Source organism: Belonocnema kinseyi, chromosome 3 (genome assembly GCF_010883055.1).
Source record: "Belonocnema kinseyi isolate 2016_QV_RU_SX_M_011 chromosome 3, B_treatae_v1, whole genome shotgun sequence".
NCBI lineage: Eukaryota > Metazoa > Arthropoda > Insecta > Hymenoptera > Cynipidae > Belonocnema > Belonocnema kinseyi.
The window spans coordinates 80,640,518-80,660,582 of record NC_046659.1 but is presented as its reverse complement, the minus strand read 5'-3'; the positions used below and the strand labels follow the sequence as shown (position 1 = coordinate 80,660,582).

Here is a 20,065-nt window from a genome sequence, read left to right as displayed (position 1 = left end):
GAAATCTCATTTACTGTGAAAATAATTGATATTTTGTTGATTTATCGATTTAAAAATATAAAATCTTACGTAAGAAGTGTTTAAAGGGGGGTGGTGGGGGGGTGTTACGAAAATCTTGCGAATTCATAAAATAGTGGGAGAGGTTATAAAATTTCAAAAATCATCCATACGTAATTAATGACAGTTCAGGTTGGCCGTTGGATCAGGAAATGACCGGGAATTTTACAAATTTTCAGAAGAAAAATCTGTTCAAGTTCGATTTCAACAGTTTTAAAAATAATGCATTGAATTGATATCTTTTTCAATTATATCATTCAGCTTACAATGCGTAATTCAAAAATCTTTGGCTTTACAATTCTTCATTTTGGATTTCTATTTTTAAGCGTATATATTTTTAATTTAAATAATTTTAAAGTGCAGTCTTGAAGACTTAAACAATTGAAAATTAAAAGCGTCTGAAGTTAAAAAATGTTGATAAAAAACAGTATTATTTTACAACTCAAATATAAATAAATAGATCATTTTTAAAATGGATCTGGACTTTAAGTATTAAAAACTGAACAATAATTTATTTAATAAAACGATTCTAAATTCGTTTAAAGTTTTGAAAATTTCCAGATTGTTACTGTTTCAATTCGAAAATCTTAGTCATAAAAAAAATGTGAACGTGCGATTGAAACTTTATAAACTATTTTCAACTTAAAAATAACTTAACAATAATAATATGTTCGTAATAAAAGGCTTTTATTAATTCAAAAATATTATTTCAGTTTAAATAATTCATTTTTAACCGACTTGATTTGAAAATTTTTAATTAAAAAAAAAAGAATAATTATTTAATATTTAGAATATTTGACGGTTAATTTAATAAGAGTAAGTTGAGGTTAAATATTTAAAAGGAAACAATTTTAATTATTTGACATAGAAAGCTTTAAATTGTTAAAATTTCGAAAAGCGTTTCAACTTTTAATGTTACAATTTTTATTATTCTATTTAAAAATGTTTGATTTGTAAGCGCAATTGTTGAATTTTTATGTAGAAATAATAATTGAACACTTATTGGTTGTAGACAAAATTTGCGTAATTTTAAGTAATATTTAGAAGTTTTGGAAAGATTCAAAATTAGATTAAAACTTGAATAGAATTTTTCCTATAATTTTTAGAAAATCCTGCCATTTTTTTTAAATCCTTAAAATCTTCCAGGGTCTTTTTTGACAATTTTGGACATCTCTTAATATCTTTTTAAATATTCTGTTTTTTTTAAGCTGAAAAATCTTTTTCAATTTTCCTAGAAATATTGAGAAAATGTTTTTATTCTTTTGGAGCCTTTCACAATTCCTAAAAAGCTTCTAAATTATTATTTGACATCATTTCAACAAATTGAATTAACTTTGAAAGTTATTTAGAAGTTATGATAAAATTAAAAAAATCATTTTAAATTTGAAACAATTTTAAACAACTTCTAGGTTTCTCAAGATTTTGAAATAAAATTTTAAAGCTTTTTAAGGATGCCTAAACTATTTAATACGAAAATAATTTAACATCTAATTTAAGAACTTTTAAGTTTAAAATTTTTTTATGGTTCTAGCCTAAAATAACTTAATAATATAATTTAGAAAATTTTTAAAATTCATTGACTGATTCTTTAATTTAGAGTATGGAAAATGTGAACGCGGATTTATATTTTTGGAACTTAATTCTGAATTTTGCAGTTTATCTGCATTTCATTCACAACTGTTAAATTGAAAAGTGTTAGTACCTTTCAGTTTACACTTGTAATTTATTGAGCATTTGAATGCAAAATTTTTTAATTGAAAAACTTTTAAACTTCAATTTTAAAAGTTTAAAATTCAAGACTTCCACTTTTTATGCTTTAATTTGTTCTTTATTATTTATTACTTTAAATAGAAAAATGTTTAGAATAAAGTTTGATTTTTAAAATTGTATTGACCGGAAAAAATGTTTGCTTTTGAGTTCCCGTATAGATTTCAGATAAAATAAACCTCTTAATTTCCAGATATGATTCTCATCGTGATTGGAGACCATGGAATGACCGAAACAGGCGACCATGGCGGTGCCAGTCCAAACGAAGTGGAAGCTGGAATGTTTGTTTACTCAAAAATTCCCTTGATAAATCGATTTCTCGGCAGTAGTTCCGCAATTGTCAACCAAATTGATTTAGTTCCAACCCTGGCTGCAATTTCAGGAACTCCAGTTCCATTTTCAAACCTCGGATCCGTAATTCTTGATTCTCTGCCCATCCTTTCGAAAAATTCAACGTTCAACGACATGGATTACGCCGTTCACTCTCTTTGGAGAAACATTGCTCAAACCAAAAAATACATAGATGCCTACTCCGCCGACACTTTCCTCTTCTCCGCCGAAAAACTGGACGAGCTCCACTCAAAATACAATCGTCTTTCGGACCAAGTGGAGAATATAAATCGGATAGAGGAATACGAAACTTTCATCAAGGACGGCAAAGAATATTTACGAGATCTTCGAGACACCTGTGTTGAAATTTGGGTGCAATTTGACTCGACTTTGATATCCAAGGGTCTGGTTTTGATGTTCTGCACTCTCTTCTTCTTCTACATGTTCGTCAACGGTGTTCCTGAAGGTAATTTAACTAAGGTCTTGGACTCTTCTTTTCTTCGATGTGCCATCCTCACAAATCTTGCATCGGCAGCTGTCGTCTGCGGACTTTTCAGTCTAAACTTTGTTGATGATCTCAAAAGTACTCTCTTCTTTGCGACTGGCAGCATCTCCGTTGCTCTTCTTACCATTTTAGTTGTACAAAACTGGGACGCAATTTCAACAAAGTGGTACAACAGCAGACACAAAAAAACGAAATATTTCGCTAGGACGGTCTTATTGTTGACTCTTTGCTGTGTTTTTTCAAACAGTTACGTCATCAACGAGAACAGAGTTCTCTCCTTTCTGCTTGTCACGCTCATTTGCATGATGATTTACAATGTGAGAAAGGAAAGTCCGCCGGAAATTCCAGAAAAGAAATCCAAGCTTTTCCCGAAGACAATGTCGAAATCTGCCTTCTGGATGATTATGTTATCGCTTGGTTTTATCGCCTGTTGTGCCGTGAGGATTTCAAATTATTTCTGGAGATGTCGTGACGATTTGCAGGAAAGCATTTGCTCGACTGTTGTGATGGGCAAGGCAGGTTCGATAGATTCGAAGAATTTTGAGAAACTTCTTCTCATTATTGCTCTTGTTGTGCTCGCGTTTTATATAACAATTGTTAGACTTTGGATGAGGAATTGTGGAAATCTTGTTGGTTTTGCCCCGAGTACTATTTTTGCTCAATATTGTCCGGGTGTTATTGTTGTGTTTATGGGATGTTATTGGGTTCTGAGGCTTCCACAAGACGCGAAAATCAAGTTTGTTCTCTCATGGCAAATTAACGCTCTGCCAGGAATGATCTACGTTTTATTGTTACTGGGGATCTTCCTGCTTTTTTATCGGCCACTCACTGTCTACGTCCTACCAAAGAAGAAGGAATCTATCAATGTTTATAAAGGAGAAAATGTTGTCCCGAGACTCTTCGAGAGAATGAAGGACATGATTTATCAAAAGAAACCGGACGTGGGTGATGATTTGCCGATTGTTTATGGATTGGGCACAATTTACAGTGCTACTTTTATTATGTATAGCATGATTTTCATGCTGCTCCATGCGCTTTTGCTTGGACATGTCCTCGCTCCGAGCATTTTTGCTCTCTTCGTTACCTGCATTTGTATTTTAGGAATCACTGGAATTGATCGATACCGGAACGCTACTAATATTGGTGAGTTATTTCTAAAGTTTGACCATTTTTTGTTAATTCGTCTAGAAAGAAACTGGGTACGGCTAAAACCAAGCCTGAATGAACGTTGAATGCTCGTCGGATTTTTTGGTTGATTATTATGGTTGTCTGCCGTTCCACTAAAATTTCAAGATGAAAATTAAAATAATCTTTGTTGATACTTTATGCAAAAAATTCAATTTTAGTATACAGTTAATGCAGGGTCTACCTTAACTGAAATCCCTGGAATTGCCAGAGAATTGTTATATACCTGGAAACGGCAGGGCATATTTTTAAAGTCAGGTAATTTTTCTAGAGCGTGCTTCATTTTTTTTTAATTTCAATATTAAATTGAGTAACAATGATTCTTCAATTGTAAAAGTAACTTTATATTACTATATTCAAATATTTCGTTTGAAATCCATTTTTTTAACTGAAAATTCACTTATTCTTTTTTTTAATGAAAATTGTTCGGTTTTAGTTAAAAATTCAAGTTTTTGGTTGAAAATTATTTTTTTCTTTAGCTACGGAAATACGAGATTAATTTCTTGACAACCACTACAAGTTGAATTCCGACGTAATTTCTATATGCCTGTAAGATTATTTTTTCAAACATTCGAATGTATGATATTTTTTGGTGTTAATGGTTTTGATCAGATAACATTTTTTAAATAATTTGATACTAATTTTTTAGCAATTTTGTCACAATTGAAAAATAAAAATCGACATTTAAAAAATATTGATTCTAAACTAGCAGACAAAAATATAAATATAAATCATTTTAGTTGAAAATTCATATTTTTGGTTGAAAATAAAATTACTTATTTCAAAATTGAACTTTTTTTCAAAAATTCATCTTTTTAGTAAAAATGGATCTATTCCAGATGATTTTTTATCATTTTAGTTGGGCATTTGATTAATTTCGTTGAAAATTCAACTATTTGCTTGAAAATCGATATTTTTTAGTGAAAAATTCAACTTTTTTGTTAAAAATTCATATATTATCTTGAAAAGTCCTCTTTTTTCGTAGATAATTAATTTCCCTCTTTGAAAATTAATAGTCTTGTCTGAAAGTTTATTATTTGCTTAAAAATTCAAGTATTACAACTAAATATTAATAATTTTTGTAATTAACTCATATTTTTGGTTGAAAATAAAACTACTTGGTTAAAAGTCGAATTAAAATTGTTTTAAAAATAAATCTATTTTTTTGTGGGAAAATCATTTTTTTAACTGAAAATTTTAACTGTTGCATTTTCAGTCGAAAACTTATCTTTCTTGCTTCAAAATTGAGCTATTTGTTCGAAAATGGATCTTTTTTTATTTAAAAATTCAACTGTTTGGTTAAAAATTAATGTATTTTTTTTAATCGTCTTTTTGGTAGGTAATTAATTTTTTTGTTTGGAATTTCAACTGTTTGGTTCAAAATGTATCTATCTTTTTTTACATCCATACTTTTGATTGAAAAGTTAGAATTTTAAGCATAAGTAGATAAAATAAAAAGTTTGTTTAAATTATTATTCAAATTTATGGACTTCAGAGGCAAATTCAAGAAATGATTAATTATGTTTTCAGTATCATTCAATTATTTAATTAATTTACGTTGCTAAAATATTTAAGATTTCAAGGGATTTCAAATTTTCAAAATTCTTACGGAATTTAACGAGATTTCTCAGGAGTTTTTGGGATTTCATGAGATCTTGAGGAATTTCAAAATATTTTAATGCATTAAAAACGTTTTAGGGTAAGATTTCAAGTAATTTTAAAAGATTTGAAGTGTTTAAAGAAATTACCTAGTACAATTTCAGAGAACCTCAATTTTTCAAAGGATTTTACAATATTTTGAGCGACTAGATTTCCAGAAATTTTGATTTATTTCAAGAGGTACCGAGGGATTTCGATGGATTTTATAAAATTACGAACGATTTCAAGGGATTTTAAGAGAATTTCAGAAGTTTTTAAATATTTAAAAAAAGTCATTGATATCAGAGGATTTACTTATTTTATTGATTAATTAATTTATTTATATGTAATATCGAAATATTTAACGGAATTTTAAGGAATTTACAAATATTATTAAGGATTTTAAAGAGATTTTCGAGAAATTTTAATGGTTTTTCAAAGATTTTTATTGATTTTAATATATTATAAGGGATTTCAAGAGACGCGGAGGTATTTCGAAGATTTAAAGGGATTTCCAAATACTTAAAAAAAATCGAAGGATTTCAAAATATTTAAAATTATTCTTATGGAATTTCTTAAATTTTAAGAGATTAAATGTGTTTCCAAACTATATCCACTGATTTTAGAAGTATTCGTGAGATATCAAAAGATTTAGCCGAGTTTTAAAGGATTTACAAGTATTATTAAGGATTTCCGAGGAACTTTAGTAGTTGTAGAAGACTTTAATGAATTTTATTATATTGTAAGGGATTTCGAGAGATGCCGAGAGATCTCGTAAGATTTCACGGAATTTTGAAGTTTTTCAACCCATTTTTATAGATTTTCAAGGGTTATGAGTGATTTTTATGGTATTTTTAAGATTGTAAGGATTTTCACAGTTTTTAAAGGGTTTTAAGGATTTTTAGGTGATGACAAGAAAAGTCACGGGATTTCAAAGGGGTTTTAAAGGATTCTATGTGATCCCGAAATGTTTTCTCGAATTTTGAAGGACATCAGGAGATTTTAAAGATTTGAAGGGACCTAAAGAGATTTGCGAGGATTCCAAAAGATTTCCAACGATTTAAAAGTATTTTAAAGTATATTCACGGATTTTAGAAGATTGCTCAAGCCTTAAAAAGATATAACGAAACTTCAAAAGATTTCCGATAATTATAAAAGATTTTAAGAGATTTTGAAGGACTCTGAAAAGCCTTACGTAATTAATGGACACTCCCTAATATGAAATGTGAAAATTTGCCCAAAAATGTATGAATATGATAAACGTTGCATACAATTTTATTTCAGTGGATTTTTTTATTTATTATGTTTCCTTGAAAGCCTATGATTATTTAAAGATGAAAATTTAGATAATCGATAGAGTTCTTGTTGTAAAAAATCGAATTAAGTATTTAATTAATTTGAAATTTAAAAATGTCCCTAAAAAGATACAGTAAATGTTGCCTAATATTGTTGTTCGCTTGGCTTTCTTAAGGCTTATGATTGTCTAGCAACTCAAAAATATACATATTAAAGCAAGAAAGTCGATTTTTTTATTGATTGTGGTTCGAAATGATCCATCGGCCCTTTTTCGAATACATGGTTTTTTCCGTATTTAATTAATTCTAATTCCAAAGATTTTGTAATACTTGCATTTCGATTCAATTAAATAAAAAATCTGCTTCAATAAAAAATGACCCTGTTGATTATTTAATTTATCCTCAAATATCCGTGGAATTACATAAAAACATGCGCAATAAAAAACCGGTAAAGAAATATTAAGAAACATTTATTACATGTTTTTAGGGAAATGTTTGTATTTAAAATTAAACACAAATATCGACTTTTCCAAAACGGAGCCCCATTTGTTATTTCAATTTTCAACTTAGAATATTTGTGCATTTTATAGAAACATAATGAATAAAAAATCCAGTAAAGTAATTAGGCAACGTTTTAATATTAATTAAATGCTCAAATCGACAACAAGATTGGCCCCAGCAATTAAATTTTAATTTTCGTTCATTTAGTCTTGATTTAGCCGAACCGTGGGAAATTTCGTGAGTGGAATATAATTTGTATAATTTGCTCTTTAATTGTTTAATTCAGATGAGTTGCTTCGAGTTCCGGATTCTGCTCTGCTTTGCTGGTATTTAGTGGCCGAGTACTTCTTTTATGGAACAGGACATCAGCCTGCTTTTCCAACAATTCATTGGGATGCAGCTTTTGTCGGAGTAGATAATAATAATAATATAGTTCAAGCGATCCTTATTGGTAAGTTTTGTTTTTATTAACTTTTAAATAATAGAGTGAATTTAAATATGGCAATTCAATTTAATGAGAAAATTTTATGATTTAAATTTATAATTTACAGGGATAAATACGTTTGGATCTTATTTAATTCTTGGTGTAACTGTACCTCTTCTAGTAATTGTTCCATTCACGTTTGGAATCATGTTTCCGACTGTGGTTAAACCCAAATTTCAATTAAAGGAATGTGCACAAAAAGGAGAATTAATACTTTATGAAAGGGACAGTGCTTTTCAAGCTTCGGTTTTTTTCGCCTGCGGAAAATACGTCCTCTTTCATGGAATGAGAGTAAGTGTTAATATTTACTAACATCCATACTTTCAACTTTTTCCATTTCCCTCTTTTCCCTTTTTTAAAAGATGTGTTTTCCCTTGTTTTTAAGAAAATCCCCATTTTTCTTGTTTTTTCGCTTAAGGTTTGTACAAAAAATCCGATCTCGGGAAAAAAATAATTTCTATGATTTTGATCATTGAAATTATATTGTCAGTAATTTCTTATGTATTCAAAAACCTTTTTTTATGCTGAAAGTTTAAAACTTACGAAAAATTATTATTTGAGCAATACTTTTTGTAATTATTTTTTTTCTTTGAGACGCTTCTTAAAAATGTCAAAAAAATGTCAATCTTAATCAATCATGACTTGTTTTATCGGGCAAAATATTCCCAAAAACTCTATTGAATTCAATTTTAAAAATAAATAAATAATCTGAAAATATAGTTATTAGTTTAAAAAATGTTTTCTTTACAAAAAAAATATTTTTTTAAATTTGGAAGAAGCGATAATAAGAAAGAATTCAGTTGCAAAAATTTTTTCCCAAATGAAATTTGTGTGTAAGTTTAAAAACTTTTTCATTAAAAATGTTTTTTATTTGAAATGACATCAGCTGTAATATTCTTTTAATTTTAAAAATAATAGATAAACTATTTTTTCAGAGAATAGATTTTTAGCAAAACTACCCTAAATATCGACTTAAAAAATATACCATAATAAAAAATACCAGCTTTAAAATTCAACTTTTGGTTAAAAATTCAACTATTTTGCTGCAGATTTGTCTCTTTTGCTTAAAAGTTGAGCTATTTGGTTGCAAATAAAACCGTTTGTTTGAAAATTAATCTTTGTTTGACAACTTAACTATTTGGTTTAAAATTTCTCTTTCTTGGTTAAAAATTATTTTTTTTATTATAAAAATTAAAGTGTTCTGATTGATACTTCAACTGTCTTCTAAAAAATTCGTCTTTTTTGATAAAAATTAATTTGAAAGTTGAACTATTTGGTTGCGAATGGAACCGTTAGATTGAAATTAATTTTTTTTTAATTTAACTATTAGATTGAAAATTCCTCTTTCTTAGTTAAAAATGATTTTTTTTAAATACAAATTTTAATTTTCAGGTTGACAATTCAACTGTCTTCTAAAAAAATCGTCTTCTGTTAAAAAATAATTTTTCTTGGTTGAAAATTAACTGCAAATGCATTTAAATTAATTTTAAAATTCAACTTTTTATTCGTTTTTTTTATTATTTAACGTTCAAATATTTAAATACATAAGTAATTGTAACTGTCTGGTTAAAAATAATTTAACTTTTTTTTTTAATTCAATTGTTTGGTCGAAAATCCTTCTTTCTTGATTGAAAATGATATATTTTTGTTGTTGTTGAAAATTCAACTTTTCAGGTTAATAATTCAACTGTCTTCTAAACAACTCGTCTTTTTTGGTTGAAATTTAATTTATTTTGTTTCAAGATACGATCATTTGGTTAAAAATTCATCTTTGCTAGTTTCAAATTCAACTATTTGGCTGAATTTTTAATTATTTTTTAAAACTTCCTCTCTTTTTCTTGAAATTTCAACTATTTGATTGAAAATTAATCTTGCATGGTCGAACATGAGCCTTTTTTTGTTGAAATTAATATTTTCGTGTTAAGAAGTCAACAGTTTTCTAAAAAATTCGACTTTATAACTCAGTTAAAAAAATTTATTTCCTGTTTTTCTGAAAAATGACCTTCTTTTCCCTATTTGGAGAACATTTGGGGCTGTGAAGCTTGAACCTACTTATTTTAAATTTTCTGACTTAACTAAGAGTTATATTAATAATACTCATAATTCGTGTTATAAATCAATAATTCTTTATTGAAATTTCTTTAACACCTAAATAACTATTTATAATGAACATCCTTGAAAATGTTGTAATCCCTTTCCAGACATTTGGCTGCATGCTTGCCGCGACAATCCACTGCCGGCATTTGATGGTATGGAATATTTTTGCACCAAAACTGATTTTCGAAGGAATTGGATTCCTGGTGTCTCTTGGCAGCGTGCTGACATCAATAATTTTAATAATAAGAGTTGACTCTAGCGTGGAACGTCTAGTAACACAAGTAACAAAATCGAGGTGACAGTAAGTTCTCGAAAAAATAAAATAAAATAAAACGGGTGACTTAGTCATTAGTATTAATCTTAAACTTAACAAAGTGAATCCTTAAGTCTCTCAGTGTAAAGAAATCAGAGCCAAAAGACACCCACAAAAAAAAGACACAAAATAATCTTAATTTGAGGAAGTTAAAACTATTTATTAACCGATATTTTTGATCGATATTAGTGCAATTCCAATTTAATCTCCAATTTCAATTTCCTCGTAAAAATTCTGGGTATCTCATGGCTCCGTTGTTCTTGAAACCTGTAAACCAAAGTCTAAAGACAGTCCTAGTAAATTGGAGAATAGAGTATTAATTAATTAATTAAATAAATAATTTTTAACGATGTTAAGAATCAAGTGACTTACTGATTTTCACGAATTTGCGTCGTGTACCAAATACTCGTTTTATAAAACTATTGCATAAGTTTTCAAGTGATGTAAACCTGCAAATACTTCAATCACTGCCGTGTAATTATTTTGTACAAAGTCTTTAGCCAAATACAAATGGAATGAGATCAAGTCAATCCAAGGATTTTTTATTCGCTGAAGTTGAACACACCAAAGCTACCCTGCGCGCAACGCATTGCTGATTTTCAATTTAAAGCAACGCACTTGATGCAGGATTGCACTTGTGTGCCTGTGCTATTCAAGTCCACGGAAACGAATAAAGCAGGAATATTTTTTATTCAGATTGAACAGCAATATATTTTATCAGGAATAATTTGTTTGCAAAATAAGCGTTTAAACGATTTACAATTAAAAACAGATTTTCAAACTATCTTACTTTTCGACTCGTTAGAGATAAAAATAAACAAAAGAAAAAAAGAGGGAGAAAAAGGGGATAAGTCAACCAAAAACCAACCTCTCACTTTTTCCTTTCTCCGTTCTTTTTTACTACTAGGGAACCAACATGTTTTTAGGCCAATTTAAACCACATCAGGGAGTATTTGAAGGATAAACTAAAGGTATGAAAAATTTATATACCTGAAAAGAAAATGTTTTGATTAATATTAATAAAAAAAATTGAAAATCTCCCAAAAGTTGCCTCCATTGTTCCGAAGTCTGCAGGGATTCCTTATGAATATTTTCTGATTTCTTTTAATTGATTTCTAAATAATTAATCACAATTTCTTGAAAAGTTCTTTTATTTAAAAATTAAAAAGGAATTAATTTTAATTTCAGCAATTTTAGAAATGTATTAATTTTTTTGATCATTATTTATTCTTTTTGGAAAATTTTATAATCTAAATAGATTGGTTCAGAGTTACCAACAAACGAAAGAATATTTTTAATTTTTAGGAGATTTAGTTTGGTTCGATTCATTCATTGACTGAGATTAGTGCTCGTTATATCTTTTTATTCATAGTGTACAAATTTAATTCGAGATTTGGATACCAGATTTTAAAGTCGAAAGGAATAATTTAATTATTACCCTGCTCGCATGGATCTAGTGATGATTGTGATGGTGCCTGTTGTTACTTTTGTACTGGTTTTTTATATTTTCGGCCCAATCAGCCCACTGGCTCCCAATGTCTTCGTAGTTCTTTGAATCCTATAACAAAAATATTTTCTTATGGAGATATTATTTTTAAACGTTGATTTAAAAATATTTTTTTAAATCTTAAGTCACACTAAGAATGTGCAAGTTATGAACTTGTTACTTTCTTCATTGAAAAATCTTTATTTGTTAAAAATTTGTCTTTCTCGATTGGAAAATTCAATTTCTGATTTAAAAGTTTAACTAACTTGTTAAAAATTGATGTTTTGTTTGAAGAATAGTTATTTTAGTAGAACATTATATTTTTAGTAAAAAATTCGACTTCTCAATTTGATAATTTACCTGTTTTTAAAATTTGTCTTTTTGGCTTGTAAACTGAATTATTTAGCTAAAACTTCAATTGGTTTGTTGAAAACTCGTCCCTTTTGATTGAAAGTTCAACCATTTGGTTATATATGCAACTATATGTTAAAAAGAATTGTTTTTCTAATTCAACAATTTGGTTGAAAATTCATCATTTAGTTAAACATTTATTTCGCTGGTTAAAAGTTTTACTACTTTTTTGAAAACTCATTGCTTTTGATTAAAATTAATTTTTCTAACTGAAAATGTTACCTATCAATTTTTTGTTGAAAAAACTAATTTTATTAGATGGAATTTCCTTCTCTTTTTATTATAAATCAAAGTGTTCGGTTAAAAATGAATGTTTTTGTTGAAAATTCAACTTTTTTGTAGAAAATTACACTTTTTGCTTAAAGGTTCAACAATTTCTATCAACTCTATCTTTTTTCTTTACTGAAGTTTTACTTTTTGAAATTTCCTTTTTTAGTTAAAAAACTGAAATTCTAAGTTGAAAGTTCCATTAATTTGTTAGAAATTCTCTTGTTTTTGCTTGAAAATTCAACTATTTCGTTGAAGTGTAACCCTTTTTGTTTGAAAATTCCGCCATTTGGTTGAAAATTCATCAATGTAGGTTGAAAATTCTATTTGGCTAGAAACTCAATTAGTTTGTTAAATAATCATCTCCATTGCTTGAAAGTATTTGCTTTTAAATATATCTTGTTGAGTCAACATTTTATTTTTATCGTATTCAACTACTTGATTAAAAATTCATATTTTCAGGTTTAAAAATCAATTGCCTTCTAAATTATTCAGCTTTTAACTTGAAAACTAATTTTTTTTCCATTCATCGTTGGGTTTCAAATTCATCTACTTTGTTCAATATTCAATATAATGATTTCAACTTTAAATCTTAGGAATTTGAAATGTTGCATATTCAATTTAGATCTTGTATCTATACATTAACTTTATTTAAATGAATGCATTCCCCTATTTTTTGTGTTTTTATAAAAACTCACCATATTTCCCTTGTTTAGAGAGAATTTTGGGCTGTGAAGTTTGTATTATTCAAAAATGAATAATTTCATATTCCAATTATAAAGTCTCAGATTTAAAAGTATGCAAACCTAATGTTCCTGATCTTTAATATTAATGTAAATTATAAACCTCTCTCATTTTAAAATAATCCAAGTTCACAAGTTTAATAGTTCAGAGAAAAATATTTTACACCCATATTCAGAATCCTTAAAACTGAATCACTATTGCTAAACATTTTTTTTAATTTGAAAATTTATTTCGATTGCGTAAAGAATATTTTTTAATCAATTTGAATCATTTACTGTATATTCCTAAACAAGTAAAGTTATTATGTCAGACATTCAGTGCCTGACACTGTTTTTTTTCATTAACTTAAAAATTTGAATGCCACTTTTTTCAAGCCTCCTAGACGATTCAAGCCCTCAGATTTTTGTTGTAAAATTTGAAATCTGCAGAGTTGATGTCCTGATATGCTACCTGATTACTATTTTTTAATCTTCTTTATTCGTTTTTGATAAATCTTAAAAAAAATAGCTTCAAGTGATATAAAAATTGTGATTAATTTGTAAGCCCACTTACAAACAATTTGATTACTCCTACCTGGTTACCAGGAACAGAACCGCCTCCAGCTTGAACAGTTTCTACAATTCCAGGTGGCATGCTTTGATATCCCTGATGCATTTGCATATTCACAGCCCTTGCGTACTGATTGCTGTTTGAGTGATTTTCAGACAATGGGTAATCATCTCCATCATCAACTTCTCTTTTCAAAGAAGCAGCATCACTTGGTGGATAAGAAACCCAGACTGAAGTTGGAGTATTCGGTACTATCCTAGCAACCTTCTTTGGAGCGAGTCCATATCCTGAGGAAGGAGCTGCTGAAGGAACAGGGATGCTTGAAAGTTTGCTTTTTATCGCATCCAGGAGGGTCATGTTTACAACTGGTGTCGAATCCGGAAATCTGGAATATGATCCCCTAAAAGTAAAAATATCACATTATTTAATAATACATGTTTTTTTTACAGAAGCGGGGGGCCTTTTTTATACAGGGAGACAGGGGTATAAACTTATAATATTGAATGGTACAATTTGTACATCACCCAAAGATTCCATAGGGTTCGCAAAGATTTCGGATTGATTTAAAAGATTTCACAAGGATTTTATAAGGATTACAATAATTGCTCAAAGTTTTAAAATATTTCGCAAAGACTTCACAAAGACGTCAATTATTTCGCGAAGATTGCCGATGGATTCCAATGATTGAACAATTATTTAAATGTTTTCGGATATATTTAAAAGGTTTGAAAATTATTTCAAATATTTCGCAAAGATTTCAGATAGATTAAAAAGATTTCACAAGGATTTGATAAAGATCGCAATAATTGTTCAAAGATTAAAAATATTTCACAAAGACTTCAATCATTTCACAAAGGTTTCAAAGATTGAGCAAAGATTTCCTAATAATTTCAAAAAGGTTTTAAAACTTCTGGATAGATTTAAAAGATTTCACAAAGATTGTAAATATTTCGCAAAGATTTTAGATATATTTTAAAGAGAGCACCAAGATTTCAACAATGAATTTTTGAAGAGAAATTTTACAAATTTTCAGAATAAAAGTCTATCCAATCACATGATATTTTTTAATTTTATGCTCAATTGTTTACTTTTTCAATTAGGAAATCATTTAGTTTACAATGCGTAATTCTGAAATCGTTTACTTTAAAGTTTTCCATTTTAGTTCTTTTTTTAAAGTGGCTTCTGGACCGGTACACCGGAAAATGACACTGAATTTATTTTTTTCAGGGGAACTTTACGAATTTTTGAAAGAAAAATCTACTGTTACTTTTTCAATTATTACATAATTAAGTTTATGGTGCGAAATTATAAAATCTGTTACTTTACAAAATTTCCATTTAAGGCTTTTTTAAACGTACATTATCAGTTTAAAGAATTTTAAAATAGTGTTTTGAGGATTTAAAAAATTAAAAATCAAGAGCGTTTAAATCTGAACTTTTTGAATTCGAAAGCCGTAGTAGTTTAAAAAAATTAAACATCCTATTGAAACATTATAAACTACTTTCAATTTTTTATTCAATTTGAAATTTTCTAATAAAAGAAGAGCGATTTTTCAATATTTAGCAATATTTGACTATTTATTAAAAATCAGCAATCATAAATCAAATATTCAAAAATAAACCATTTGAATCTTAATTTTCTTTTAAAGAAATCCTTGAATCGTTAAAATTACAGTGTTATATTTGAACTTTGAACGTTACGATTTCAATTGTTCCATTTAAAAAAATGTTTATATGTAAGTGGAAGTATTGAATTTTTATGAATAAATAAGAACTGAGCGATTATTAATTTGAAACGACTTTAAATTAAAATAATTTAATTTGAAATTATTAATGTATGAAAACCGTTTGAATTTTGAAAGAAATGGAGGAAATATAAGTGTTTAATTTTTTTTCGAGATGAAAGAACTTTTGGGTGTTTTACTTTTTTATGGAGTAGAAGACGAGCAAATCTTGTATTTTTTACATTTTTATTGAGTTTGAGGGAATAATTGCTTATTTTCAATTCTTTTCTGAATTGGTCGTTTTTATCATTTTTATGGAGTTCGAAGGGATGAAATTTTGGTTTTCAGTATTTTGTGAATTGGAAAAAGAATCTTTAACATTTTTATCGGGTTGAAAGGGGGAGATTTTTACATTTAAAATTTTTATCTAGTTGGAAGGATGATTACTTTGGTTATGAATTTTTTTTTAATTGGAAGGGGCCACTTTTTTAAAAAATTGTTATTGAGTTCAAAGAAAGAATTTTTTATTTTCCATTTTTTTTCTGAATTGGAGTAGGAAATTTTTTTTTAATCATTTTTATTGAGTTAGAAGGGAGAAAAATTTCGGTTCTGAATTTGTTCTGAATTGAAAAAGGGGAATTTGTTCACTTTCGAGATTTTCGCAGAGTTGGAAGGGACGAAATTTTGGTTCTTTATTTATTTTTTGATGTTCTAAATTGGAAGAGGCAATTTTTTCTTTAAGCGTTTTTCTGGATTAGAAGAGGTTTTTTTTGTATTTAAGATTTTCGTCGCGTTGAAAGGGAGGAAATGCTGGTTTTATTTTTTTCTGAATTGGAAGAGGAACTTTTTTTTATATTTATGTGTTTACTGAATTAGAAGAAAAAATTATTGCATGGATTTATATTTTGTAACGATAAAACTTTAAACTGTTCAATATTTATAAAAATTCAAAAATAAAAATTTTTCAATTTAATGGTATTTAATTTAAAATTGTTCTATTGCAAAAGTGTTAAAAGTTTCTATTTAATGCATACAAATTATTGGTCGTTTAAATAAGAATTTTTTAATCCTTTCTTCAAACAAGTGTTTGATTAAAAACAGCTCCGCTTTCAGTGTTTTAATTTAAAGTTCAGGTTTGATTACTTTAAAATTTGAATTTTTGAATTTCAATGACCATGACAAATTTTTGCGGACCGGGGAAAATCCGCCCTGCACCCTGCAGGCGAATTTTTGCAAAAAATCGACGATTATAACATATTTACCCAGGATAATAAGGACCAAAATCAGAAACATCTAATTCATCAGCAGAAGCAGCTTTAGGTTTGACAGTTTCTTGGACAGCGGTTGTTATATTTCTCTGCAATTCCGTCAACATATCGAACACTTGACTAAGAACAGACATTCTTTGCTGGAAAGGTAAAGCAGCATCAACAGTTGGTGCCGGAGGAAAAGGTTTGAAGGGCTTGAAAGGCTTTTTAGGTGCAGAAGCAGCAGCAACTGTTTTTTCGTAGGTGATGAGATCATTTAAGGTTGAAACCATGCTGCCTTTTATGTCTCCAAGTTCTGAGAGAATGGAGTCTACGATCGCGTCTTTGGCTGCTGAGATCGTCGTTAAATCATCGACTGACCTGGTGATTAGAAAATTTATTAATCAGAATCGATTGGATAGGCAAGGGCGTTTCTAAATACGAATTTCTAACTTACCGACATCTAGATCGTTCAACAGGTAAAGTGGTTCGTTTCCGTGCTAAGTTTCTAGAATATTATGGTAATTCAGCACGGACATGACCCACTTCAACTGTGGGGAATGATTTCGATCTCGGTAAGGTAGGAATCTGCATTTATAAATATCGTGGCCTATCTACTGAATCGTTACAAATTTTGTAAGGAAAAATACAGGAAAATGTCAGGATTTTACGTAAAGTTCCGGGAAATTAAATTTTTTAATTGTCTGCGTAAAATTATCATTATTTAAATTATATAATTCAACGGTAAAAGCGTGTACCCAGTTGAATATCGTCGAATTATTATATTACTGAGGAAGAAAAAAGTTTTTGGTCTTTTTCCAGTCATTGCAATGGAAGCTCTCAACACTATTGTTTTAAATGTTGTAAATTGAAGAATGAATCAATACAATTTTAAATGTTAAAAATTATATCGTTTGGAAGCAATTTCAAGATAGAACCACACAAAATTTAACGATTTTAAATTTTGTTGAAAATTATAAACACTTTTCAAATTAGAAGTTAGATTATTTTTATTCTTATTCGTTGAATTCAATAATTGTTAAATTGTTACCTATACATTACAATTGAAAAAAATCACTTAAAAATTACAACATTTTTAAATTAAATAATTTAAATACTAACGTTCAAATTTTAAATTCAGCACTCTACACTTTTAATGAGTCAAGGCTTTCTGTTTGAAACAATTCAGTTTCAAATTGGTTAATTTTAAACATTTGATTCCTAATTGCTTATTTTAAATAAACAATCAAATATTGCTAAATAGTGACCAATTTTATTTTTCGAATTAAAATGTTTTTAATTGAATGTGTTAAAAATGGAATATTTTAAACTAAAAAGATATTTTAACAGGATTTGAAAAGTAATAAAAACGTTTAATTATGAATCTATTGATTTAAAGTTCTTTTCATATTGAAAATAGCTTATAAAATTTCAATCAGACGTTTATATTTTGAAACAGTTCAATTTTTAGCGTCAAAATCTGTATGTTACTAATTTTGAGCAAATTTATAACTATCTTCTATAATCAATCTTTTTTTAATTTTTAATAGTCGAACTGCAGTTCAATTTTAAAAATGATTAATTAATTTATATTTACAGTTGCTAATCAACTTGAAATATCTTTCATCCAAAATTATCGATGCCAAAACGTTGTAGTTTTTAATTGTTTAACAAGGAGATAATCAGAGTTTACATTTTTTCAAATCTCACGAATGAACTATCTGAGAGTCATTTGGATGATAATTTGCTTTTTTTCTTAAATTTTTTAAGAGTTAAGAACGGAATGAAAGTGAAAATTCCGTTTTCAACAGTCGAAAATCGAAGAAAATCGAAATTTAAGCAGTTAAAATTTAAATTCCATTTTCAATTTGTGTACAGTTGAAAATTTAATTTTATTCAATTTTCAGCAGTTAAAATTCGAGCAAAAAAAGCGAATTTTATTAAAAACAAGTTTCAAATATTTTATATTAGCATAGTTTACATAAGAATTTAATAAATAAACATTTCAATCCTTAACATTTTTGGGGATATGGTGGGTATTTTAATCAAGAACACAAATTCCCGACTTTTTCCAAGTTCACAAAAACTTCTCACGGTCACTGAAATTAAAAAATTCGAACTCTTAAAAGTGCAAATTTTTTTATTTAAAGTAATGAAACCTGAACTACAAATTAAATCACTGAAAGTGGAACTTTATTTAATTTTCTTCTTTACTGATCGAAGCTTGACAAATTTTGAATTAAGAAATTTTTAATTCAAACGTTCAATAATTTATAGTTATCAAATCAAACTGCAAAACTTTAAAACTTAAATTTTTATAAATTGAACAGTTCAAAGATTTCTGTTCTTGAATATTTTGTTTATAATTGCTCATTTCAAATAACAGTCAAATATTGCTAAATATTGAAAAAATGTCCGTTTTAAATTATAAAGTTACAAATTGAATGCGTTAGAAATATAATATTTTAGACTGAAACAATATTTGAACAGGAATTGACAATTGACAAAAGCGTTTAATTAAAAATTAATGAGTTTGAAATTATTTGAACATTTAAAAAATGAATAAAGTTGCAGTCGGGCGTTTAAATTTTGTTTAAATACTAAGGCTTTCTAATTTAAACAGTAAAATACATTATTGTTCAATTTTTAATACTCAAATTGCATTTCAGTTTTAAAAATCATTAATCAATTTATACTTACATTTTATCAGCTTAAAACATTTTATATCGTAAATGTTCAATTTGAAACGCTTAAAATTTTTTTCTAATTTTTCAAGTATTCAAAACTGTATTTTAACATAATTGAACATTACCAAAACAAAATCAAATCGAACCGATTTAAAATTGGATTTAGATTGTGTCATATGAAATTTGTGATATTTTGAGGGATTCAATCGATTATTCGTTTAAAAATTTGTTTATTTTTCAGCTAAAAAATTATACAATTCAACCATTTTTTTTAACATCAAATGTTTTTAAGCTTTAATTTTATAAGCGTAAATTCAAAAGAGTTCAAGTTGATTAATTTGCTGTTCAGTTTTGATTACTTCAAATGAAAACATGTTCAGCTTTAAGAGTTCGAATTTTTTAACTTTCAACGCCCGTGAAATATATTAAATTGACAATATGTTTTTTTTTTAAATATTAAAAATTAAAATTAAACTTACCTGGCGACTTTAGTGGTTGCTGCACCAACATCATCAGGAGTTGTAGAATTTAGAGTCATGTTCAGAGCTAGACTGTCGAAAAGTTTGTCCAAGAAATCGGAAACCTGAATATTTTCAAATTGGATATGAAATATTTGAAAATGAATGTTAAAGAGCTATTTAAGATACGATTCGTAAATGGTATAACATTTTAGACCGAAAGCTGATGATTTAAATTAGAAAAAGAGTAGCCCATTTCATTATTTATAAAATATGTTTAAAAATTTTCAATCGTACATTTCTGGATAAATAACACTTATA

At 27.7% G+C, this 20,065-nt stretch overlaps 2 protein-coding genes across 3 annotated transcripts in view; one reads left to right on the top strand and one right to left on the bottom strand.

The window, feature by feature from the left end:
• LOC117168937 (GPI ethanolamine phosphate transferase 3) overlaps positions 1-10,702 on the top strand; it is a 16,493-nt gene extending 5,791 nt beyond the window's left edge. For both annotated transcript variants that reach the window (XM_033354928.1, XM_033354927.1), the window contains exons 3-6: positions 2,018-3,802; positions 7,565-7,729; positions 7,830-8,053; positions 9,964-10,702. In XM_033354928.1, coding sequence (XP_033210819.1) covers positions 2,018-3,802; positions 7,565-7,729; positions 7,830-8,053; positions 9,964-10,158 — 2,369 coding nt within the window. In that variant the 3' untranslated portion in view covers positions 10,159-10,702. The remainder of the gene's footprint in view (positions 1-2,017; positions 3,803-7,564; positions 7,730-7,829; positions 8,054-9,963) is intronic.
• Positions 10,703-11,520: 818 nt separating this feature from the next.
• LOC117169898 overlaps positions 11,521-20,065 on the bottom strand; it is a 12,536-nt gene continuing 3,991 nt past the window's right edge. Inside the window, exons 4-9 of the mRNA XM_033356406.1 lie at positions 20,042-20,045; positions 19,934-19,967; positions 19,766-19,869; positions 16,615-16,980; positions 13,633-14,029; positions 11,521-11,730 (exon numbers count right to left, since the gene is read on the bottom strand). Of these exons, the coding sequence (XP_033212297.1) occupies positions 11,626-11,730; positions 13,633-14,029; positions 16,615-16,980; positions 19,766-19,869; positions 19,934-19,967; positions 20,042-20,045 (1,010 nt within the window). The 3' untranslated portion in view covers positions 11,521-11,625. The remainder of the gene's footprint in view (positions 11,731-13,632; positions 14,030-16,614; positions 16,981-19,765; positions 19,870-19,933; positions 19,968-20,041; positions 20,046-20,065) is intronic.